At 44.8% G+C, this 24,984-nt stretch overlaps 2 protein-coding genes across 5 annotated transcripts; both read right to left on the bottom strand.

Annotated features, from left to right (window-relative positions):
* Positions 1-497: 497 nt before the first annotated feature.
* On the bottom strand, positions 498-18,208 carry LOC131137645 (ATP-binding cassette sub-family C member 4-like). Of its 3 annotated transcripts, none has more exons than XM_058085830.1 (31): positions 17,542-18,205; positions 14,961-15,071; positions 14,509-14,629; positions 11,981-12,205; positions 11,820-11,909; positions 10,217-10,380; positions 10,032-10,157; positions 9,692-9,941; positions 8,812-8,913; positions 8,220-8,309; positions 7,892-8,083; positions 7,309-7,403; positions 7,133-7,219; positions 6,960-7,044; positions 6,674-6,883; positions 5,738-5,878; positions 5,186-5,223; positions 5,001-5,113; positions 4,780-4,926; positions 4,614-4,693; positions 4,186-4,336; positions 3,992-4,111; positions 3,266-3,376; positions 3,033-3,133; positions 2,776-2,967; positions 2,547-2,702; positions 2,205-2,294; positions 1,959-2,131; positions 1,780-1,885; positions 1,514-1,648; positions 498-1,441 (listed from the first exon to the last, which is right to left on the bottom strand). In XM_058085830.1, exons 1-31 carry the CDS (start codon positions 17,616-17,618, stop codon positions 1,424-1,426), a joined length of 3,897 nt encoding a protein of 1,298 aa, XP_057941813.1. In that variant the 5' UTR covers positions 17,619-18,205; the 3' UTR covers positions 498-1,423. The 3 variants fall into 3 exon arrangements, 2 of the variants coding, with proteins under 2 accessions (XP_057941813.1, XP_057941812.1); XM_058085829.1 differs by having other exon boundaries at positions 500-1,441; positions 6,948-7,044; positions 17,542-18,204; XR_009131955.1 differs by having other exon boundaries at positions 1,419-1,441; positions 1,514-1,658; positions 6,948-7,044; positions 17,542-18,208.
* A 1,653-nt stretch (positions 18,209-19,861) lies between these two features.
* timmdc1 (translocase of inner mitochondrial membrane domain containing 1) lies at positions 19,862-24,856 on the bottom strand. 2 transcript variants are annotated; one of them, XM_058085963.1, is made up of 9 exons: positions 24,688-24,856; positions 23,487-23,767; positions 23,254-23,419; positions 23,034-23,122; positions 21,807-21,874; positions 21,657-21,735; positions 20,221-20,331; positions 20,028-20,152; positions 19,862-19,997 (listed from the first exon to the last, which is right to left on the bottom strand). In XM_058085963.1, exons 2-9 carry the CDS (start codon positions 23,747-23,749, stop codon positions 19,975-19,977), a joined length of 924 nt encoding a protein of 307 aa, XP_057941946.1. In that variant the 5' UTR covers positions 23,750-23,767; positions 24,688-24,856; the 3' UTR covers positions 19,862-19,974. The 2 variants fall into 2 exon arrangements, with proteins under 2 accessions (XP_057941946.1, XP_057941945.1); XM_058085962.1 differs by having other exon boundaries at positions 19,862-20,152.
* Positions 24,857-24,984: the final 128 nt, after the last annotated feature.

Genomic DNA, 24,984 nt, shown 5'->3' with positions numbered 1-24,984 from the left:
GAAAACAAACTACAGAAAGTAGCTAGCTTTTAGCATTGATATAATAAGCCCTGATGTGGCTCCAAAATGGTGGCGTGTCAGGGAGGCTCGCTCATTTCCAAATTCTTATTTTTGTATGATGAGAGCTCACTTTAAATCCATATAACAAGTCTAATTATTTAATAGTGTGGCACATATTACAATTCACCTCTTCTAACTATATTTCTGCAATGAATTCATACAAAACAAGCTACAGAAACTAGCTAGCTGTAATAGCTTAAACCCATAAGAAGCCATGGTGTGTCCCCAAAATGGCGGCGTGTCAGTAGGTAAGCTAGCTCATTTCAAAAAGCTTTTTTGTACCAAGAGAGCTGAAGTGTAATGTTGTAATAAAGTTTCATATATTACAGTTAAATTCTTTTTACTATATTCCCTGAATGAATTCATAGAAAACAGCCTACAACCCATAGGAAGCCAATGTGTGTCCCCAAAATGACGTCGTGTAAGGAAGGCACGTTCTACACTGTTCATGATGCCAATCATCAGGGTCATACGAGGCTGGAGTCTATCCCAGGGCTGCTCTTCATTTTCTCTTTAAATATCTGGACATCATTTTTGTTAAATTTCTGCTGCAGTGGGTTCAATTTAGTTTTTGTTTTGTTAAGAGACTTTGTATGCTTGTCTTTTGATCTGTTTTTTAGGATTGGACAGTGCAAAAAAAAAAGAACATTTGACTCGGTGCACCTCATCTTGAAAATGGAGTACCTTGACAGGTTTTAGGTTGGAGGATGGGTCACATGCAAACAAGCAGCCAATCACAGGACAGCATGCCTCCATGATGGCGCTTCATTGCTTCCACACACGACCGTGATACGTGCATACTCATTTACAAATGCAATATTTTCGTACTAAAACCTGTTTACCACCTTCTAAATAAACGTTTAAACATCATTAGAGCCCTCTAAACATGACATAACACCCCTATAGTCACATTTACTCTCCTCTGACCCAATATAGTCGACATCCTAAAAGAAAATAAGACATATAAGGCACAGTAAAGCTGTTTACCACTTGTAAATATGTTTTATTAACATTATTAGAGCCCTGTAGACATGAAATAACACCCCCATAGTCACTTTTACACTCCAACACGCAAGTAGAGTAGACGATGGTGCTGGTGTGTCTTAACCAATATTACAGTAACACGACTGACATCTAGTCGCCAGAGGAATTGTGCTCCTGCTTGTACACCACGAGAGTTTGTACGGTAGCTGTGATGACGATACTTTCAACTATGTGGAGTACAAAGGTATATTTAGAAGAAAGTCAGAAATAACACTGACCTCCAAAAGTCCTGAGTATGAGGATGAGCAGTCATCAAAGCTGACTAAGTTAGCGTGGCTCCTGCAGGAACTCCAAGGATGGTTCCCTCCAGGTGTGCCCATCAGGTGGCCTCGGCGGCCTTGGCGTGGTGGGCATGCAGACGCGCAGTTAGACGTGGATGGACGTGTCATGAGACCACACTGCAGCTCACCTGCTTGGCCGACGCCAACAAAGCCTCGGCCTCCGTGGGACCCAACTGCTGAACCAGTCTGTGCAGAGCACCGTCTTTCTTCTGGAGGAGCTCCAATGGACGACCCAACTCTTGGATCCGACCTTCATCCAGCACCTGCCAGCATCTCACACGCAGACACACACATCACACTTTGTTTTTTTCATATTATTGGAATAAAGTGATAATGTCTTTTTTTTCTTTGGTCATCTTATCAGGAAGCAGTCGCTGTTAAGAAAGAAACTGACCAGGATGCGGTCGCTGTCGATGATGGTGTGGAGTCGGTGAGCGATGGTGAACACGGTGCAATGTCGGAACTCCTGCCGGATGGTTTGTTGGATCAGCTGGTCCGTCCTGCCACAGACAAACATCCTAAATTAGCCTCCGCCAGCCACTGCAGTCCCGCTGCTCCGTCCCGACCAGGCACCTGGGGTCCACATTGGCCGTGGCCTCGTCGATGACCAGGATGCGGTTCTTGGTGAGAACGGCCCTGGCCAGACACACCAGCTGCCTCTGGCCCACGCTGAAGTTGGAGCCGCACTCTGCCAGGACCGTGTCTAACTTTGCAGGAAGATCCTCCACCGTGCTCTTCAGCTGGACCTTCGGGTGGAACAGGGGGCGGGCGTCAGGTCAGGACGAGCGGTCCGTGGGCACTGAGCGAGGAGACACTTGCCAGCTCCAGAGCTTTCCACAGATCAGCGTCCATGTGCTGCTGGAACGGGTCCAGGTTCTTCCTCACAGAATCGCTAAACAGCACCGGGTCCTGGCTCACACACAAACGCACGACTAGCATCTACACCTGACTTCCTGTTTGTGTCAAACATGCTAACAATTGCTAAAAATGGCTACTTTTTGCTCTTCCTACTTTGAAGCTACTGTATTTTCCACTGCTTACAGATGTTCAACTTCTTTACTTTTTCAAATATTTCAATATTTCAACTTCATCTTGGAAACTGATGACTTTATTCCCCTCATATTCTGACTTTATTCCTGTAATATTCTGACTTAATTGTACCTGAGGTATGATGGAGATCTTTTGTCGCAGGTCATGCAGGCCCAGCTGGGAGGTGAGCACGCCATCGATGTAGATGTTCCCTCGTGGCTCGGCCAGACGAAAGAGCGCGGCCACCAGAGAGCTCTTCCCGGCGCCCGTCCGACCCACAATGCCCACCTGACCCAGACAACACCTTGAGCAAAGCTCCTGGTCTCCTGGTCTCCTGGTCCACACACGGCAAACATCTCACCTTCTCCTCAGGGCAGAAGGTGGCGCTGATGTCCTTGAGGACGAGTGGGCCGTCAGCGCCGTACGACAAATGCACTCCCTCCAAGGTCACCTGACCCCGTACAGGCCAATCCGGAGGAGGACGCTCGGCGGTTTCCCAGGGGGCTTCGTTCTTTAACTCTGTGTACTCCACCACCCTCTCCACTGAGGTCATCTGAGGCCACGAGGGGGGAATGATTTGAGTGTAACACCAAACAAAGCAGCCTGGTTAATTCATACCGTGTTCTCTAACTCTGCACTTTGCCTCACGGTCCACTGGAAGTTTCCCACGAGCGTCACGGCGTATGTCAGCACCAGGCCCACCTGGCCCGCCTCCAAGCCTGACACAGACAGCACAAGCACCTTGGACTTTTACCGTGTACTACTACTACTACTACTACTACTACTACTACTACAGGTGCTAGTGGACACATGATGGATGGAGCAAGGCCAATCACTAAACACGTCCTCACCATCTCGCAGCAAGATGCAGCCCAGCGTTGCCACGGCGATAAAGATGGAGCAAATGCTGTCCAGACGCAGCGCAAACCAGCGGGAGGTCATCAGGAAGAGGAACCACGCCTCTACGACGACACCAATACAATAGCATGCGTGTGTATACACAGTACCCCATCCGGCCACTTGGCCTTCACACTCTCTCACTCAAATACATCAACCATAACACCATCAATCCATAAACCATAAACATATACAGTACAGTGCATGGCCAACACCTTTCTCAGCCACATACTGTACACTTTCATATTGTCATCAAATATGCTAAGATCTACTACAGTATATACAGTACAGTACATGTGTCATATCACACACCTTCTTCCTGTAATGTTAAGACTTTATTTCCAAAATAAAGTCATATAATTTCATAGCAATATTCTATATGATATATGATAACTGTATTCACATATTGTGGTTTATTGCCATCATTTTTACAATTTATTCCCATGTTATTATGACTTTATTCCCATCCTATTATCAATTTATTCCCATATTATGACATTATTCCCATAACATTATAAATTTATTCCCATAATGTCAAGACTTTATTACCATAATATCATAAATGTATTCCTGTATTATTATGACTTTATTCCCATAGTATTTTCACTTTTTAGGTGATAGATTGATAGGTAGGTAAGTAGGTAGGTAGCAAAGGGCCACCATGGCGTGATGAGAAAAACCTGAGTGACAGTCCTGGTGGGAGTCAAAGGCTTTGGTCAACCTCTCCTCTGCTCTAAAGGCTCGGATGCTCCACAGGCCCTGAAGGGAGCAGGAAAGATGGGACAAGACCGGACTCCTGGCTGCAAGGCAGGACGGAGGGGGGAGGGCCAATCAGATTCAATCATCAGTCAGACATTACTCCCTCCACACGTACCTGTGGACTCCAGACGCTTGATATCTCGGGATGTGGACAGGTAGAACCGCCGCAGGTAGAGGAAGATGAAGAGCAGGGGAGCCATGCACATGAGGAGGTGAGGGATGATGGAAGCCGCCACCGCTAGCACGCCCACATTCTGCCAAAAGAGCTACCGAAACATCTCCTCTTCAGAAAAAACCTAATCCCGCCCACAAAGTCATATTCTTATGATTTTGACAAGCTTTCTTTTTTTTACACTATGTCCTTAAATACATCACAACACTCCTGTCAAATAGAGGATCTTTGACTCATGTTTGTATTACAGCAGGTCCCTAACAGTTGGACCTTTGAGGAGGCTTTATTTCTGGCATGTGAGATGGTATCGTAAATAAGTACAATGTGGTGAAAATAAGTCTAGTGTGCTGTGTGAGGGCGATGAGGCCGACCTGGTAGAAATCCACAAAGGTGAGGGGTAGCATGGAGTCCATCTGGCCGATGTCCTTGGAGAAGCGGTTGAGGATCCTTCCTAGCAGGCGGGAACAAGCAGAGGCTGAGATCAGAAGAGAGCGGCCACATGTGACCTGGCAAGATGATGAGGAGGCTGAGGTTCACCTATGGGGTTGAGGTCAAAGAAGGAGACGGGCGTGCGGAGGACGGCGTTGAACATGCGATTGTGCAGCGTCTGAGTGGATCTCACCAGCCCGTGAAAGATCACCAAGCTCCTGGTGTAGCCCAGGAGCACGGCGGCGGCGGTCAAACCTGCAACACACGGCAACACAGCCGGCGCCGCTGGAGACGTGAAGTTGAAAGACAGCCAGCATCCTTGCACCGACCTGAATAGACGCCCAGGTAAAAGCCGAGGCGGGCGTCGCCGTGGGATGCGGTGCCGTTGATGCCTCGCTCGTCACTCGCAGCCGTGCTGTTTGAGGCCGCCTCCTTGCTAGCCCTGACACGACAACGTCACACACACTTAGCACCTGTGTGTGTGTGTGTGTGTGGAGTCGCACTCTGGACTCACCACAACACCAACCACCAGTCCTGCAGAATATAAGCAACCTGGGGACAAGACCACAAAACGTGACTGGCGCTCACAAAAACACACTCGTCACTCCAACGCTGGACCGCACGTGTCCACAGTGTGGCAACATGGCCACCCCACGGTCCAACAACATCATTCAACAGCCAAAACAAAACTACAACCAAAAAACATAAAAAAAAGTGAAAAGTACACTTTTTATCAGCTTGGAATATCATGACACAATAACATTTGGCACATTTGGTATATTCCCATCACATAATGGGAATAACGTTGTTATATAATGGGAATAAAGTCATCATATTATAGGAATAAAGTAAAAATATTATGGCAACAAAGTAATCATATTATGGGAATTAAGTAATTATAATATGAGAATAAAGCAACTTACAACTTACAGTATGTTGGGTGTTTTTAAAAAGAGGCTGTAACAGAATGATGTTTAATGTTATGTGTATACTTATGTTTATGTTGTTTGGCAAATAGTCAAAGAGTGAGAGCCGCTAGCGCCGCATGCTGGTCGTACCCGCTCACCTCCGCCACAACGCTGAGCAGCACTATAGCTGCCAAGGCCACGGGGGGGCAATGGGCCGTGAAATACCTGACATAGATGTCAGCGCTCACGTCTCCATCTGCACGAGCCTCTTCCGCCACGCACGCGTGCGCGCCGTCAGCCTGGAAGACATCAGCACAAAATACAATCTCTCTCTCCTCTTACTTCCTTCTTCCTCTTCTTACATCTCCTCAAGGGCTGCCATCTACATCACGGCTGTCCAATGTGGCGCTCTAAAAATACCACCTCATCAGAGAAGTGCTAAGAATCACAATAAACAACTGCAAAAATTGCAACATGGCCGCAACAGAGTCTAAATATGAAGAGAAATACGTTGGAATCTGACTAGGAAAAGTCCTCACACTGTGACAAACAAGGAATAAAGTTGGAATTTCACTTAAGGAAAACATGATAACATTTCAGGAATAAAGTCATAATATTATAGGAATAAAGTCATAATATTATAGGAATAAGGTAAATATATTACAGGAACAAAGTCAGAATAATGTGAATAAAGTTCTAATATTATGTGAATAAAGTCCTCATATTACAGGAATGAAGTGGTAATATTATGGGAATAAGGTCAAAATATTACAGGAACAAAGTCAGAATATTATGGGAATAAAGTCCTCATATTACGGGAAGAAAGTCCTCATATTACAGGAACGAAGTGCTAATATTATGGGAATAAAGTCCTAATATTACAAGAATAAAGTCCTAATATTAAGGGAATAAAGTCCTAATATTATTGGAATAAAGTCAAAATATTCTGGGAATAAAGTCGTAATGAAATGTGCAAGAAGAAAGTAGAGATAGTTGTTGAATGTAAAGAAAGAGCAAGTGTGAAGATGATTAAAGGCGGCCACTATGATGATGTTTTGAGATGCAACACAGGAATGAAACAGGAAGATGCTCACAGGGAGGTGTTCATGGCTGGCGCCCTCTGGTGTCAGGAGGGAGCCGTGCGACGCGTTGGAGTGAATGGTCCTGCGGCTGGCGAGCGACACGGCATCGCAGCTTGCGTTCCGCCATTGCTGCTCCTGTTCCTCCGGGCTCCTCAGCAGGAAGCCCACGTCCAGGCCGGAGCTCTGCAACTCGCTGTATGTACCCTGGGCCATTATGTGACCCTTGGAGACAGCAAAAACTTTGTCATGTTGGGTTGTCCCGAGACGGAGCGGCACCAGCACCAACCTCCTTGATCACCATGATCTGGTCGGCTGCCCTCAGATGCTGAAGTTGGTGCGTGACCAGGATGCGGCACTTGTTCTTCAGCAGCCCACAGATGCACCTGAGACCCATCAGCAGTCATTTTACATCACTTCCAAATATTCCCAGAAAACTATAAAAACAACGTTATGTATAGCGTTGACACTCACGCCTCAAACAGATACTTCCCAACCTCAGCATCCACGGCACTCAGAGGATCGTCCAGGAGGTAGATATCCGCTTCTTCATACACCGCCCTGACCACACACACGCTTGGTTATCCTATCTGTTTCAATGTTACTGTATCTATCAATCTGATGTCTAAATGGGAAAAGCATCCTCTCACCTAGCCAGGTTGATGCGAGCCCTCTGCCCCCCGCTGAGGGTGCCTCCCTTGTCCCCGATGAGGGTCTGGTCTCCCTCCGGGAATAGCTCCAGGTCCTGCGCTCCAAACACAAGCGACTTAACTTGTCACCTTGTCTCAGCCCACAAGGGAGGAGCCGGTGTGAAGCAGGCGGGTTACACTAAGCCTTTATATCGGGGTCTATGAATGACAATGGATACAAATGCTACTATGCTAATGCTAGCATGCTAGCAATGCTAACATAATAGTGCTTTATATATGTGTTTGTTTTCTTTCGGCTTTTTCCTGATTACGGAGTTGCTCTGAAAGTGGCTAAAAATGCTACTATGCTAATGTTAGCATGCTAACATGTAACATAATGCTAACTGTGCATTAATTAGTGCTAACTGTTTATGCAATGCTAATGTTAGCAATGCTAATGTGCTAATGTTAACATGCTAACACCTAGCAGTCTTTATATAAGTGACTACGTCTGAAAATGGCTAAAAATGGTACTATGCTAATGCAAACATTAGCATGCATGCTAATGTATTTTGTGTTGGCATTTCTCTGACAAGCAATTCACCTTCTTCAGAGCGCAGGCCCGTAGGACTTGTTCATATTTCTGCTGATTCAGCACTCTACCAAAGAGGATGTTACTACGGATGGTTCCCGGGAATACCCAGGGCTGCTGGGATGCATAGTTGACTTGACCTCTGACCGTCATTGTTCCGCTCTCATGGGGCAGCTCACCCAGGATGGCGCTCAGTAGGGTAGACTGGCGAAAAAGGGGGGAGGGAGGTTTTGGAAATAGTGGAAATAGGTGTCTCATTAGCAAGCTTTATATTGGAAACAGGTCTCCCATTATGACCAAATGGGGTAAAATACTGTTATGTATGTTATCATGGGTGTACCTTTCCGGCCCCCACTGGACCAATGATAGCTAGGAGCTGCTGTGACTTCACAGTGAGAGTAATGTCCTGCAGAGACGGTGCATCCAGGACCTGAAAGGAGCACACATTGGACATGACAAGTTGAACATCATGTGTTCCATTCTGGGATGCTGTTCCACACCAATTGTCTTCAGAAGTGATAGAACTAATACGTTAAAGCTACAGGAGGGCCTGGGTCTACATACGACGGCGATGTAAGTTGACTTTTAGTGGACATGGTTACTTGGGAATACAGTAAGTCACTCACTCCCAGTGTACACAAAACACATATCAGATACACGCATACAACACACATCAGTTGCTTACTTTCTCCCTGTGCTTGTCTTGCACACTGGAAAGGGCGTTGCAAGGGAGGGAGAGACAGGCTTATTCATTTGTAAAAATTTTAAATAGTGGGAAAGTCCAAGAAAAAAAACAACAACAGTACAACATTTTACGGCAATAACGTCCAAACTTAGAAATGGAAGGACCGTGCCCAGCCAAGACTGCAGTACATACGTGTACATATGTACATACGTGCTGTAAGTGTACATACAGTGAGGTAAACTGTCACCTTGTCCCAGTAGCAGGTCACACTCTTCATCTCGATGCAGTCCGCCTTCATCTCTTCCACTCTCAACTTCCCTCGCTTCATTTCATCCAGCAGGAGGAAATTCTGGAAGGATGGATAAATGGATTGATAGCCCAACACCCGCCATCAGCTTCTCCTAATACTATGACTTCATTCCCAAAAATAACTTCATTCGTCATTAGCATATAAGCATTGCTTGCATGCTAACATCATCATACTATTTCAACACTATCATACTAGGTGTTAGCATGCTAACATTGGCTTGTTCGCATTGCTAGCATGTTAACATTAGCATAGTAGCATTTTTAGCTGTTTTCACAGGTGGTCTCTGTATAAAACCCTTTTAGGTGTTAGCATGCTAACATTAGCATAATTGTATTTTTAGCCATTTTCATAGCTAGACACATATATAAGCACTCTGCACTATTTAGCTACATGTTGGCATACTAATGGTGGCATGTTACATTGCTAGTTACATTGCTAGCATGCTAACCATGCATAATACCATTTTTATTCATTTTCATAGCTAGACACTAGCTAAACACCACTCTTATGCTAGGTGTTAGCTGTTATCATGCAACGTTTGCATGTTAACATTAGTATAGTAGTATCCGTTTTCATCGGTAGACACTTATACAAAGACTCTTTTAGGTGTTAGCATGCTAATGTTAGCATATTATCATTTTTAGCCATTTAGCTAAACTATTACTACATGCTAGCATACTAATGTTGACATGCCAGCATGTTAACATTAGCACAGTATCATTTTTAGCCATGTTCATAGCTAGTCCTGACAGCTGATTATAAGGTCCTGTGGAAATATGCTCGCATAGACGCTCACAAGGTGGCTAATGAGCGTTACCTTGATCCTGCGAATGCTGACAATGGTCTCTGACAGTTTTTCGATGGCCAGCGGGAAGAAGAGCGTGATCGTGAGCTTGATGGTTCCGTACAGGGACACGGTGACAAACACTCGGCTCGCGCTGATGCTGTTGCCCAGCGCCGCGTACACAGCGAAGGTCACAAAGACCACAATCTTACTGCTGGCGAAGAAGGACGCCATGTTGAGTCCTCGTAAATAGGAGCTCTTCATGATCTGGCTGATTTCCTTCCTGAACATGTACAGGAAGACAGTTGATGTAGATGAGAAAAAAATGTCACTACTTTGGGTGAATAAACTGAGGAAAAACGTGGTGTTTTACCTCCTGGACTCTGTGACGAGAGCAGAGAAAGGTTTTTCCCAGGCGTACATCTTGATGACCCTGATGCCAGACACCACTTCATTCATGATGCGGATTCGACGGTCAGTCAGAACCGCTGTTTTACTCCTGCATGGAAGAATCATTCACTCGGAGCGGGCGAAACGACAGACGTCCGCGTGACTCACCTGAAGATCCCAAAGAGCTTCCCAAACCACGTCTGCACAGGAATCAGCAAGGCCAGGACGGCCACGCCACCAAGACAGGACGGTCCGATCTCATACCAAAGGAACGTGATGATCACGGCTGCTTGGAGCGGCCCGATCCACAGGTAGTGGAGATTGAGCGTAATCTACAACAAACAAATACAGCATCAGCCAACTTGTTCCATATTTTCATTTGCAACCCCTGAAGAAATACAGTAGAAAGAGCTGAATTGTAATATTTCACACCCTATTAAAGCATTATTCCATAGATCTACAATGAGATTTCATGGTAAAATATCTAAGCTTTTGGAAATGGGCTAGCTTACCTGATGACACACCGCCATTTTGGGGACATACCATGGCTTCTTATTGCCTAAGGCTACAAGCTAGATGGCATCTTTAGCTAGTTGTCTATGAAATCATTCCAGAAATATAGTAGGAATAGCTGAATTATAATATCTGACATCCTATTAGAGCATTACGGTTGTTACATGGATCTAAAATGAGGTTTTGTGGCAAAATCTAAGCTTTAGGAAATGAGCTAGCTTACCTGCTACACCGCCATTTTGGGGACAGTGTGGCTTCTTATAAGAAAAGGCTACAAACTGGTTAGTTTCTGTAGCTATTTTTTTTCTATGAAATAATACCAGAAATATAGTCAGACAAGGTGAATTGTAATATTTGATATCTAATAAAAGCATTACATTTGTTACATGGATCTAAAATGAAGTTTTGTGGCAAAATCTAAGCTTTACGAAATGCGCTAGCTTACCTGCTACACCACCATTTTGGCGACTGTGTGGCTTCTTATGAGAAAAGGCTACAAGCTAGCTAGTTTCTGTAGCTAGTTTTTTTTTCTATGAAATAATACCAGAAATATAGTCAGACGAGGTGAATTGTAACATTTGATATCCTATGAAAGCATTACATTTGTTACATGGATCTAAAATGAGGTTTTGTGGCAAAATCTAAGCTTTAGGAAATGAGCTAGCTTACCTGCTACACCGCCATTTTAGGGAGAGTGTGGCTTCTTATGAGAAAAGGCTACAAGCTAGCTAGTTTCTGTAGCTATTTTTTTTTCTATGAAATAATACCAGAAATATAGTCAGACGAGGTCAATTGTAATATTTGATATCTTATGAAAGCATTACATTTGTTACATAGAGATAAAATGAGCTCTTGTGGCAAGAAATAAGCTTTAGCAAATGAGCTAGCTTACCTGCTGACATTTTGGGGACACAGCCAGGCTACTTATGGGTTAACGCTTTTGAGCGAGTTAGTTTCTGCGGCTTGTTTTCTATACATTCCAGAAATGTAGTAGGAAGAGTTCACACCCCGTCTGGGCATTCCAAGCTGTCATGTGTTGCGGTCTCGCAGCGATAGAAGCAGCATGGCTTGATGTACTCAGCATCAACCAGCAGAGGGCGCCCTTCCTTGCTAGGATTATGAGTGTGACTTCTTTGCAGATATGTTTTAACATGAAGGCTCATTTTAAATCCCGTCAGAGCTGTCAAATGGTCTTCTCTGCATTGTGTGTGTGTGTGTGTTTGGAGATAAAAGGCATCATCTCATGTGAAACATTGACCTCATCAAAGCGGTTGATGTCGTTGGAGAGGAGGTTAACGATTTGTCCCGTGGTGGTGTGTCCCATGGCTTGGCTGCTGAGGCGAAGGGCCTGCAGAGAGCCACAGAGACATGGAGGAAGTAGATGTCAGCATTATGGAGGAGCGTGTCATCCAGACTGACCTTGCAGTAGATGACGTGACACACGGCCACTCTCATCTTCATGCCCATTCTTTGCACTAAGTAGTAGTAGACGTGCTGGAGGAGCGTGAGAGCAAAAGTGGATAGGCACATGCCAGCGGCGCATAGGTACGCCACCTGAACGCCACGGCGGTCATCCGGGTCGTAATTCTCAAAGAAGACCAGGATTTTCCCCAGCAGGAGCGGCTGGATGACTTTAATTGCTTCCTGGAAAAGAAAAAGCAAAGCATGATGCAACATGTGCAGCCTGGACGTGTCATACGGTATCATCCATGCTCGCTCCTATGTCTCATCACAGCTTCTGCAACGCGTACCCAGTGCCCAATATCCACTATCCAGTACCCAGTATCCAATATCGAACATCCACTATCCAGTACCCACTATCCAGTGCCCAGTATCCAATAACTAATGGCCATCACCCAATATCCAATATCATTATCCATTATCCAGTATCCATTTCCCAGTATCCAATATCGAACATCCAATAGTCATTACCCAATATCCAGTATCCAGCATCCAGTGCCCAGTACCCAGTGCCCAACATCCACTATCCAGTACCCAGTACCCAGTACGCAGTGCCCAATATCCAGTACCCAGTATCCATTATCCATTATCCAGTGCCCAGTATCCAGTACGAAGTGCCCAGTGCCCAATATCCACTATCCAGTACCCAGTATCCAGTGCCCAGTATCCACTATCCAGTAGCCAGTACCCAGTGCCCAGTATCCAGTACGCAGTACCCAGTGCCCAGTATCCACTATCCAGTACCCAGTGCCCAGTATCCAGTACGCAGTGCCCAGTATCCAGTGCCCAGTATCCAGTATCCACTATCCAGTGCCCAGTATCCACTATCCAGTACCCAGTATCCAGTACCCAGTGCCCAGTATCCAGTGCCCAGTATCCACTATCCAGTACCCAGTATCCTGTACGCAATGCCCAGTATCCTGTACGCAGTGCCCAGTATCCACTATCCAGTACCCAGTGCCCAGTATCCACTATCCACTACCCAGTACCCAGTATCCACTATCCAGTACCCAGTTATTTACTGCTGCTGATAACCATGAGCACCTAATCGCCTGAAGGGGGCGTGTCTGTACAGGTTGGTTGGCCACCACTGACCAATGGCAACATAGTAGGCGTGGTCGGGGGAACCCAAGCATTTCAGCCAAGAGAAGAATATTGCATATTTACCCGATAAATGTGATTCTTGGATCATTTTTCATTCTTCATTTGTGTCATGGCCAAAACATTTGCACAAAGATTGTTTATCATTTTACTCCAAGACCGAGGCCAGGAGGCCCCTTCAGGCACATTGGGAATGGAAGACGTCAGGGCATAGGTCGTAGGAGGCCGTTATGTGCTGCATGTCAGTGCTTAGCGGAGCAGAAGCAGCAAATAGGCATGTGCCAGTGGCAATTAGCATCCTGCTAGGTAGCATTCCTGCTGCTATGCACGTAAACAGCCTGGCCCCAAAAACACCACCTTCCTTCTGCAGCTCATCATATTCATACTGCATCATAACATTCCCGGAATAAGAACACTTTTTCCTAGGACACTGTCACTGTATTCCCATTATACTGTCACCGTATTCCCATTACGCTGTCACTTTATTCCCATTACAATACCACTGTACTCTCTTAAAAGTAGCACTTTATTCCCATAACAATACCACATTATTCCCAAAACAATACCACTTTATTCCCATTACACTGTCACCGTATTCCCATTATACTGTCACTTTATTCCTATTACAATACCATTGTACTCTCATAAAAGGAGCACTTTATTCCCATAACAATACCACATTATTCCCATAAAAATACCACATTATTCCCAAAACAATACCACTTTATTCCCATTATACTGTCACCGTATTCCCATTATACTGTCACTTTATTCCTATTACAATACCACTGTACTCTCTTAAAAGTAGCACATTATTCCCAAAACAATACCACTTTATTCCCATTATAGTGTCACTTTATTCCCATAAAAATACCATATTATTCCCATAACAATACCACTTTATTCCCATAACAATACCACTCTATTCCCATAAAAATACCCAATACCCAACAATAAAAATACCCTCTATTCCCAATACTATGAGTGTATTGGCATTGTAGTAGTAGTAGTTAGTAGTTAGTAGTAGCGGTATGAGTGTATTGGCATAGTAGTAGTTGTAGTAATAGTAATATTAATATTAGTTGTAGTAGTAGTGGTGGTGGTATATGATGATGGGATGTGAAAGGAAGGAAGTGCAGTGTGGCTAAGCTAGGCTAGGCTAGAGTAGGGTAGGCTCGGGTAGGGTTGGCTTGGCTAGGCTAGAACAGGGTAGGCTTGGGTAGGCTAAGCTAGGCTAAAGTAGGGTAGGCTTGGTCGGGTAGGAGGTACAGCCTGAGGAAGGGGATGATGACGGAGGTGTTTTGGGAGGAGTGTGTTTGGAGGAGCGATTAAGGAGGTCACACTGACTGACTGTGATGATGATGATGATGATGATGATATCGTACCAGTGAGAATGCAAAGAGTCCGGCGGCTACGTAGGACTTCCCGTAGCACCTGATCAGGACTTTGCTGAGTTTGGGCTTCCGCAGCTCCTTGGTGGCCTTTTTTACCTCCACATCCCAACACCTGCAAAACATCATCATCCTCATCATCCTCATGCTGGCATACCAAGGGTACTATCACTAATTCATTAATAATAACTCGTTAAATAAAATACTAAGAATAACTATTACAATAATGCAATAATAATAATTAGGAATAAATTGACCAATGTTTTTTTACACTGTATGGCTATATTCTATGTATGTGTGTATGTATGTATGTAAGTATATACAGTATGTATGTGTATACGTATATACAGTATGTATGTATGTGTGTATGTACATAAAGAATGAGGAAGTGTAAGAAGGTTCGGAAGTCTAGCGTGGCTTCTAACGTGAAGAAAGGAGACGAGTACCTTTGGAGGTCTTGTCCCAACAAGTGTGCTCCATCTTGGGGAAGAAGGGTGTACAAGTCGCTTTCCTCCAACCTTCGCTTGCGTCCCAGTTGCAGCAGGGGGCGGAGCCAGCTGCAACATATATCATACATGCCGTACTGTAGGAATAAAGTCATCATACTGTGGGAATAAAGGGAATATAAAGGGAGTAATAATAAAGGTGGGCTGCACGGTGGACGAGTGGTTAGCCCGCAGACCTCACAGCTAGGAGACCCGAGTTCAATTCCACCCTCGGCCATCTCTGTGTGGAGTTTGCATTTTCTCCCCGTGCATGCGTGGGTTTTCTCCGGGTACTCCGGTTTCCTCCCACATTCCAAAAAAAAACATGCTAGGTTAATTAGCGACTCCAAATTGTCCATAGGTATGAATGTGAGTGTGAATGGTTGTTTGTCTATATGTGCCCTGTGATTGGCTGGCCACCAGTCCAGGGTGTACCCCTGGGATAGGCTCCAGCACCCCCGTGAGGATAAGTGGTAGAAAATGAATGAAAATAAAGGTTTTCGGAGAGACCAGTTTTAGTTCTTTTGTCCCAAGGGAAGATTTAAGAGTTGACTTTTTGGATTATTTTGGTCTGTACGTCATGTAGGAGGTTCTTGGAGTGTGCGTGTGTGTTGGAAAAGTGAAGGTCATGTAGAACAAGAGGAGGGGGGTGTTCCAAGAGAAGCTTAGGTATCTGGGGTGGTTCTTGAGGGCGGATGTCCAGCCGAGCTGGCAATTAGCAGCCTGAGTGTGTTTGCCGTTTTCTTTGTGTTGGGATTTAACGCTTCTGTGCTTCAGCGCTAACACGCCGCCAATGGCTAACCGCTGCCAAAAATTACTAACAGGGATGCCGTCCCCATTGGGGGGCACGCTTCCACTGCGTTACTGTAGGGACCCATCCCATGCATATACCTTCATACATGTTACAACACCTTAGGGCTTAGGCGGCCAAGGGTTAGAGCTAGGGGTTAGGTTAGGGCGCTAAGGGTTAAGGGTCGGGTGCTAAGGAACTAAAAAACTCGCGGGAAAAAATATGGCTCCCAGACAGACTCACCAAAGGTAAACACGGTGTGACTTGCTCGTTTATATGACCTTGTGACGTAAAACACGGCGCTCGGCTAAACGGCTTTAGATTAGCAGCGACTTTGTGTTGTTCACCAAAAGAACATGAAAAGATGCCGATAAAAAAAAACAAAAAAACAACAGAGGCAAGCACAAGAGCTTTAGTTAAGACATGTTGACGTGTCTGAACCTCTCACATGCTAACTACACGTGTCCGAGCTAGCGAACACGGTTACATCGCCATGCAAAGATTCCACTTGATGCACATTTAAGCATAAATGAAACATTTCCAAGCATAAGAGGTCAAATGCAAATATGAGGCGTTGAGAAAAGTCAGGATGATAACATCTAGGAGTGTAAAGGTGACTATAGGGGTGTTATGTCATGTCTAGAGGGCTCTAATGATGTTAAAAAGTCAATTTAGAAGGTGGTAAACAGCTTTATTATGTCAAATATGTCTTATTTTCTCTTATGACGTCTACTATATTGACTAATAGGAGTGTAAAGGTGACTATAGGGGTGTTATGTCGTGTCTACAGAGCTCTAATGATGTTAAAAAGTATATTTACAAGTTGGTAAACAGGTTTATTATGGCCAATATGTTTTATTTTCTCTTATGATGTCTACTATATTGGCTAATAGGAGTGTAAAGGTGACTATAGGGATGTTATGTCGTGTCTATAGAGCTCTAATGATGTTAAAAAGTCGATTTAGAAGGTAGTAAACAGCTTTATTATGTCAAATATGTCTTATTTTCTCTTATGACGTCTACTATATTGACTAATAGGAGTGTAAAGGTGACTATAGGGGTGTTATGTCTTGTCTACAGAGCTCTAATGATGTTAAAAAAGTATATTTAGAAGCTGGTAAACAGGTTTATTATGCCCAGTATATCTTATTTTCTCTTATGATGTCTACTATATTGACTAATAGGAGTGTGAAGGTGACTATAGGGGTGTTATGTTGTGTCTACAGAGCTCTAATGATATTAAAAAGTATATTTAGAAGGTGGTAAACTGGTTTATTATGCCCAATATGTCTTATTTTCTCTTATGATGTCTACTATATTGGGTAATAGGAGTGTAAAGGTGACTATAGGGGTGTTATGTCATGTCTAGAGGGCTCTAATGTTAAAGTCAATTTAAAAGGTGGAAAACAGCTTTATTATGTCGAATATGTCTTATTTTCTCTTATGATGTCTACTATATTGGGTAATAGGAGTGTAAAGGTGACTATAGGAGTGTTATGTCATGTCTAGAGGGCTCTCATGATGTTAAAAGGTGTATTTAGAAGGTGCTGTAGAGGTTTCTTATGAGGGAGTGCAGTTGTTGGTTTCCCTTTGGCAGCACGTGTCAAATGGATCCCATAGGATCCCAAAGGTCGACGACAGGAAGCAACAGGAAGAAGCGGACTTGATGATCCAATGTTATGTAGTGCTAGCAAGCGGTTAGTGTGTCAGCAAAGACAATGAAGCTAGTTGAGCTTTGTCATGCTTACTCACCACAAGAAAAGCTGAGAAACAAAACCCGCGTTTTGCAGCGGATTCAAAGTCTGCACCTTTTTCTTCTGCGGGAACATTGGACTCGATCAAAGAACTTGGAAAAAGTCTTCCGAACTCCGAACGTGAAAAGTAACGAGCGCCGCGCCGCACCGCACTGCCGTGTTCACTTCACTGACATCACGTAAAGCTCACACTCCTGGTGTCGGCTATGGACGAGACCCGGGGTGGTGGGGGGGTTGCTAAACGTACACGCGGCGTGTGCTTATTAATATTTCATGGACAGATATTGAGAAACGAAAGGCAAATGATTGTCATCGTCAGTCAGGAGCTATTGAAGGCCACGCAAAGACCACGCCCCTCCGGTGGTCACGTGTACACGCAGACCTTGTAACACGGAACTTTTTACTTTGACGGCTTTGACGGCTAATGTGGAGTTAGCCGCACGCGACACGTCATGTGAGCGTAAAACTTCTATTATTTCAAATAATAATATTCATTTTGAAATATTTTACTTCTATTAGAATTTTAATTTGCAAATTTAAAAAAAAATATTTAATTGTAATGATTGTGTTTTGAAATGAATGAATTTGATGTGCATTATTGCCGTGTTTGTATGAATCAATACTATGAATACTTTTCTATAAATGTTGATATGATACCGTAATGGCGCACGCTGCCGCCCCGCTGTAAAAGAGTCTTGAGTGTTTTCAGTCTTTTAACCTTGAAAAGCAGATAAGTTGAGCGCCCCCCCCCCCCCCACACACACACAAAAGAGTCAAAATATGTGTCCAGCGGTTGCTGCTTTCAAGCAACCCTTGACCCCAAACTGGATCATACATAGTAGAAATATCACCAGAAATCATTGCACTTGTAGACTTTGTAACGTGTTACATGCAACCAAAGTCCAAACCCTACATCGTTTCTGTCACGTAATAAAACATAAGTGCATTGAGTCTGCCTGACATCAATATATAATATCAATGTATCCATAACATGTCCAATCCACCTTGTACAACCATAAATAAGCTCATAAAACATGAGCGATAACAAGATTGGGTATAAATGCAATGCCACACAGACGCCAGCAGAGGGAGCTGTTAGCCCGTATTAAATCCACACATTAATTACCTGCTTTTCATGACGACCCAATTCCACAAATAACAGCAACAATCCTGATGATGCAGACAATCACACAGCATCTTAACACGGAAATGCCTCAATTAAACATGCTTGTACCTTTTTGTTAAACGGGTTACTGTTGGTGAAAGAAGGAGAGGAGGAAGATGTCCCCATAAGAGAAGAGAGAAGAGGAGCGCCAAGAACCTAGAACTAAGAGTAGGGACTTTGAATGTTGGAACTATGAAAGGTTGACATGATGCAGGGGAGAAACTGCAGGTAGCAGAGATGAGGATGCTGAGGTTCTCAATGGGAGTGACCAGGATGGATAGGATCAGGAAGGAGTACATCAGAGGGACATTACTTGTTAGAGGCCTTGGAGAGAGAGGCCAGACTGATGGTTGGGAACTGGAGGTAGCAGAAATGAGGATGCTGAGGTTCTCAACGGGAGTGACCAGGATGGATAGGATCAGGAAGGAGTACATCAGAGGAACATTACATGTTAGAGGCCTTGGAGATAAAGTCAGAGAGGCCAGACTGATGGTTGGGAACCGGAGGTGGCAGAGATGAGGATGCTGAGGTTCTCACTGGGAATGACCAGGATGGATAGGATCAGGAAGGAGTACATCAGAGGGACATTACATGTTAGAAGCCTTGGAGAGAGAGGCCAGACTGATGGTTGGGAACTGGAGGTAGCAGAAATGAGGATGCTGAGGTTCTCAACGGGAGTGACCAGGATGGATAGGATCAGGAAGGAGTACATCAGAGGGACATTACATGTTAGAAGCCTTGGAGAGAGAGGCCAGACTGATGGTTGGGAACTGGAGGTGACAGAGATGAGGATGCTGAGGTTCTCATTGGGAGTGACCAGGATGGATAGGATCAGGAAGGAGTACATCAGAGGGACATTACATGTTAGAAGCCTCGGAGAGAGAGGCCAGACTGATGGTTGGGAACTGGAGGTGACAGAGATGAGGATGCTGAGGTTCTCATTGGGAGCGACCAGGATGGATAGGATCAGGAAGGAGTACGTCAGAGGGACATTACATGTTAGAGGCCTTTGAGATAAAGTCAGAGAGGCCAGACTGAGATGGTTGGGAGACCAAAGAGAGACAGATGCAGAAGACAGGGTCGGATGGAGTAGACTCAAGTCCAGAAAATAGTGTTTTGAATTCCACATACACGAGGACACAGAAACAGTAGAAATATTTCTACAACATTTATTGGCTTGGAATATGTACGATATTCCCAGGAAGTAGCAGAGAGATTGTGCAGATCCAAAAGTGTTCAGTGGCCAGCAGCCAATGACAACCACCGTCACTGGCTGCTGGAGTCCTGACCTCTATCCTCATCCTGCCTGGAGTCCTGACCTCTATCCTCATCCTGCCCGGAGCCCAGCAGCTCCCGGATCCTTTCTGCGTCCTTTTCGCTCTCCGTCCCCGAGCTCGCGTTTAGATCGCCGATCAGCTCGTCCGTCAGGTGAAGTCGAGCCGTCCTGGAGAAGGAAGACGACAGGTTGAAGACCTGAGGTTATCTACGTCGTGTTTCTGTAATCCGACTCACCACTCTTCAGCCCCCAGTCGATGAATCTCCTGGCGCTCTCGCCACCTCCGTTCCTGCACGCTTTCTCCCGTCAGCGCGTTCATGCCGAGGATCAGCGCGCCTGTCGGAATCCTACAAAGATGATCCATTCACATTTCCATACACGTCGCACCTCCTGCATATAATTAGCATTGCTAGCATGCCAACATTCGCATAGTAGCATTTTTAGCCATTTATATAACAAGACACATACAGTACATCAACAGTCAGCGTTATTATGCTATGTGTTAGCATGCCAACATTGACATGTTAGCATTGCTAGCATGCCAACATTCGCATAGTAGCATGTTGAGCCATTTTTATAGCGAGACACATACAGTACATCAACAGTCAGCACTATTATGCTATGTGTTAGCATGCCAACATTGACATGTTAGCATTGCTAGCATGCCAGCATTAGCATAGTAGCATGTTGAGCCATTTTTATAGCAAGACACATACAGTACATCAACAGTCAGCACTATTATGCTATGTGTTAGCATGCCAACATTGACATGTTAGCATTGCTAGCATGCCAACATTCGCATAGTAGCATGTTGAGCCATTTTTATAGCGAGACACATACAGTACATCAACAGTCAGCACTATTATGCTATGTGTTAGCATGCTAAAATTGCTGGCATGCCAATATTCGCATAGTAGCACTTTTAGCCATTTTTACAGGGAGACGCTTACAGTACATCAACAGTCAGCACTATTATGCTATGTGTTAGCATGCCAACATTGACATGATAGCATTGCTGGCATGCCAACATTCGCATAGTAGTAGTAGCATGTTGAGCCATTTTTATAGCGAGACACATACAGTAGATCGACAGTCAGCACTATTATGCTATGTGTTAGCATGTTAACATGCTGTTAGCATGCCAACATTTGCATAGTAGCATTTTTAGCCATTTTCATGGCAAAACACATGCAGTACATCAACACTCAGCACTATTATGAGATGTGTTGTCATGCTAACATTATTATGTTAGCATTGCTAGCATGCTAACATTCATGTCGTGGCATTTTTAACAATTTGCATAGCGAGACACACACAGTACATCAACACTCAGCACTAATATGCTACGTGTCAGCATGCTAGCATTAGCATAGCAGCTTTTTGAGTAGACTGGTATTGCTGTATCTTAAAGACATGTGTAAGGGAGGGGAGAGAGACTACAGCAAAGCAGACTGGAGAAAAAGAGATGCTAGGAAGAAGGAGAGGGACAGCTGCTGCCTCGGCCGTGCCCCTCTGCTCCGTGAGCCAAAGCCCAGCAGTACTTCATGCACATGAGCGCCTCTGGCAGCCAGCACGGGGTCGGGTATCGCAGCTGGAAAGAACGCGGCTGTCTGCCAGAGCAGAGCGCTCCTCGCTCTCAAACGCAAATAAACCACGAGCACGGGCCACTCACCCCAACACCGCTCCCATGATGCCGCCTGCCACCAGTCCTCGTACGCCCAGGGTCAGCCTGAAGACACCTCCAGTCACCGCTGCATTGTAAAACATATCATTACTAGGTCATTTTAGTAGGGATGCTGCAGGGAGGACTCCATGGACTCACCTCCAGCCACAGCAAAGCTGCTCAGGCTGTATTTGTCCCGGTAAACACACAGGCCCGTACTGATGGAACTGGAGGCGGGGCAGAGGAACATGACGGACACATGAAGCCTACTGCTCTACTCTCCTGGCACCCAAACACATTTATAGCAACACACACCAGCACAAGTTACTTATTTCCTCTTATCATGTATTGGCTAATAACAACATAAAGGTGACTGTAGGGGTGTTATGTCATGTCTAGAGAGCTCTAATGACATTAAAAAGTGGATTTAGAAGGTGGTAAACAGGTTTATTGTGTCTAATATATCTTATTTTCACTTATGACGTCTACTATATTGGGGCATAGTAGAGTAAAGGTGACTGTAGGGGTGTTATGTCATGTCTAGAGGGCTCTAATGATGTTAAGAAGTGTATTTAGAAGGTGGTAAACAGGTTAGTTATGCCCAATATGTCTTATTTTCTCTTATGATGTCTACTATATTGGCTAATAACAGTGTAGAAAATGACTCTAGGGGTGTTATGTCATGTCTAGAGGGCTCTAATGATGTTAAAAAGTGGATTTAGAAGGTGGTAAACAGCTTTATTATGCCAAATATGTCTTATTTTCTCATATGATGTCTACTATATTGGGTCATAGAGATGTAAAAGTGACTATAGGGGTGTTATGTCATGTCTAGAGGGCTCTAATAATGTTTAAAATTGTATTTAGAAGGTGGTAAACTGGTTAATTATGCCCAATATGTTTTATTTTCTCTTATGACGTCTACTATATTGGGGCATAGGAGAGCAAAGGTGACTATAGGGGTGTTATGTCATGTCTAGAGGGCTCTAATGATGTTAAAAATTGTATTTAGAAGGTGGTAAACAGGTTAATTATGCCCAATGTCTTGTTTTCTCTTATGATGTCTACTATATTGGCTAATAACAGTGTAGAAAATTACTCTAGGGGTGTTATGTCATGTCTAGAGGGCTCTAATGTATACAATTTTATTTAGAAGGTGGTAAACAGGTTAATTATGCCCAATATGTCTTATTTTCTCTTATGATGTCTACTATATTGGCTTATAGGAGTGTAAAGGTGACTATAGGGGTGTTATGTCATGTCTAGAGGGCTCAAATGATGTTAAAATGTGTATTTCGAAGGTGGTAAACAGTTTTTTTCATGCGAGTGGTGATCCACTGGTGTCAAGGGTTAGTGGTAGACATGATACGGTATGTGAGAGCTTACTTGAACAGGGTGACAAATGCAGCCACTCTCCAGCTCCATCGGCTTCCATACCGGACAAAGCCGCGGACGGCCGCGTTGTGTGCAGAACGCTGTTTGGACAGGCAAGGAGCAAAAGCAACAATCATCCGTCTGGACTTCTGTTGATGTTTTTCCACACAGACTTTTTGGTGACCAACTGCAAAGCCAGCCATCATCACCATCACTTGGAGGGTTAGCTTACCACGGCTTCTACACGACTATTGTAGAGTTCCGCCTGGCTCATTTGGATGTACCTCTGCTTGGCGTGGCGAGCCGCCGGCAGGCCTCCATAGATGAAGCCAGCGATGGCGGCAACAAATGCGCTTTTTAGCACATTGGTGACCTCGTCCGAGTAGCCGCGGCTCGCACTGATGGAAGAAAGTTTTCAGAGTCAAGGAAGTACATCATCGTGATGCAAAGCTGGACGCTACCGACTCTCTCTGAAACAGATCCTTCACGCGGTCCCAGCCGCTTTCGTTTGGCACGGTGTCGGCCGCGAGGGCGTGCACGGGAGCAGCACAGGAGGAGGAGGGACAGGAGGGTGCGGGCTGGCCAGAAGCCACGTCAGCCGCATGGACCCTGGGGAGCAGGGAGCCGAGGCCAGGAGGCCTGGAAGTCCAGATCGGGCCCCGGGGGCCACAATCTGCCAGTCGTCTCCAAAGGGTGAAGCTTGTCGCGGTCTGATCCGGATGCATCATGCTTCAGCTGGCATCAGGCTGCGGCACACACACACACACACACACGGACTTAACAGCTGGCCGCCGCAGCCCCTGCCCCCCCTCCGCCCCTCCAAACAAACAGCCCTCAGGCACAAGAAAGCCTGCCTGGCGCTCAGCTTGTCCGAATACATTAGCAGCTGTCAGGTGGTGGCCTTTCCTAAGTCTATCCTAACTGCACCGTCCTTATTCTCTTCTTCACTTTTACACTTCGGCTACCACCCTTTTTTGTTTCAAATGCGTCCTGAGATAACTTCAGAATATTTTCATTCTTTTAAGATTTGCTGCTACCTTTTTTAATTTTTTTTTTTTAGCTCAGGTACCAACTTTTTTTTTGCTTAAAATTCATTTTTACATTTGGCGCAACCATTTAAAAGATTTTTCTAAAGATTCGGAGCCACCTGTTATTTATTTTGTTTATTTGACGCGGAACCTTAGTGGTTTGTAGGTCAGCTTTCTACCCGGATAACTGTGGGAGGGACTGGCTCGTGACGTCACAACCACTATGGTGAACGATTCACCTCACATGCATGTTTATAACGTGGAGTGCCAGACAGGCATTAATAACATGCGTTAATAAAATGATACACAATAGGCAGCAATGCTAACATGAATTATAACATGAACATAAACATAAATAACATGAACACGGATTCCAACTCAGTTGTTCGCTCTTTAAATGTCGGGATGCCGATCGTGTCCGACTAGCTAGCGTGTCAAGTGAGTCCTTTAACTGCATCTTCTGACTAAAATGTCGTGTCTATATTGCATTGGCGTGTAACAGTACGTATTAAATGTATTTGGATGCAGTACTTCCAGTGATATTCTTTTCATTTAGACCAGGAAGGTTTGTCGTGCTCACGTTAGCATTAGCCACCGGAAGCTCCTTCTTCGTCTAACAGTCCAACAGTTGTACTTACCATGGAGGTGCAGGTCCGAATTCCAGTCACTTGGGAAAAGCCCATCAACGACAGATGTTAATAATTAGTGTCGTTTAATGCCGGTACTCGAATGTAGAATGAAGGAGTCATCGTTGTCCTTGCTTGTCGACCTCTCTACTTGTCCATACAGCGACACGGACCACAGCGCCCTCGTGTGGTGGATGACCAACTCCATGACAGTGCAGTGCTGCGTTCAAGTGCTGTCCAAGCAATACACAACTACTAGTTTCATCTGTAAAAAAAAGTCATAATATTACCTGACAGTTGGAACACTTG

Source organism: Doryrhamphus excisus, chromosome 10 (genome assembly GCF_030265055.1).
Source record: "Doryrhamphus excisus isolate RoL2022-K1 chromosome 10, RoL_Dexc_1.0, whole genome shotgun sequence".
In the NCBI taxonomy this organism is placed as follows: domain Eukaryota; kingdom Metazoa; phylum Chordata; class Actinopteri; order Syngnathiformes; family Syngnathidae; genus Doryrhamphus; species Doryrhamphus excisus.
This window is presented reverse-complemented; position numbering and strand designations above follow the sequence as displayed.

What these genes read in the sequence shown, in the direction of transcription:
- LOC131137645 (XM_058085829.1), bottom strand. Translation starts at nt 17,618, where the DNA reads ATGTTCCCGCAGAAGAAAAAGGTGCAGACTTTGAATCCGCTGCAAAAC. An exon ending in CTGCATCTTGCTGCGAGATG is followed by an intron (nt 3,134 to 3,265) that starts GTGAGGACGTGT and finishes TGTCTGTGTCAG; the next exon opens with GCTTGGAGGCGGGCCAGGTG. An exon ending in ACGGCCAATGTGGACCCCAG is followed by an intron (nt 1,886 to 1,958) that starts GTGCCTGGTCGG and finishes TGTCTGTGGCAG; the next exon opens with GACGGACCAGCTGATCCAAC.
- timmdc1 (XM_058085962.1), bottom strand. Translation starts at nt 23,749, where the DNA reads ATGATGCATCCGGATCAGACCGCGACAAGCTTCACCCTTTGGAGACGA. An exon ending in ATAGTCGTGTAGAAGCCGTG is followed by an intron (nt 23,123 to 23,253) that starts GTAAGCTAACCC and finishes CTGTCCAAACAG; the next exon opens with CGTTCTGCACACAACGCGGC. An exon ending in CGACTGGGGGCTGAAGAGTG is followed by an intron (nt 20,153 to 20,220) that starts GTGAGTCGGATT and finishes TTCCTTCTCCAG; the next exon opens with GACGGCTCGACTTCACCTGA.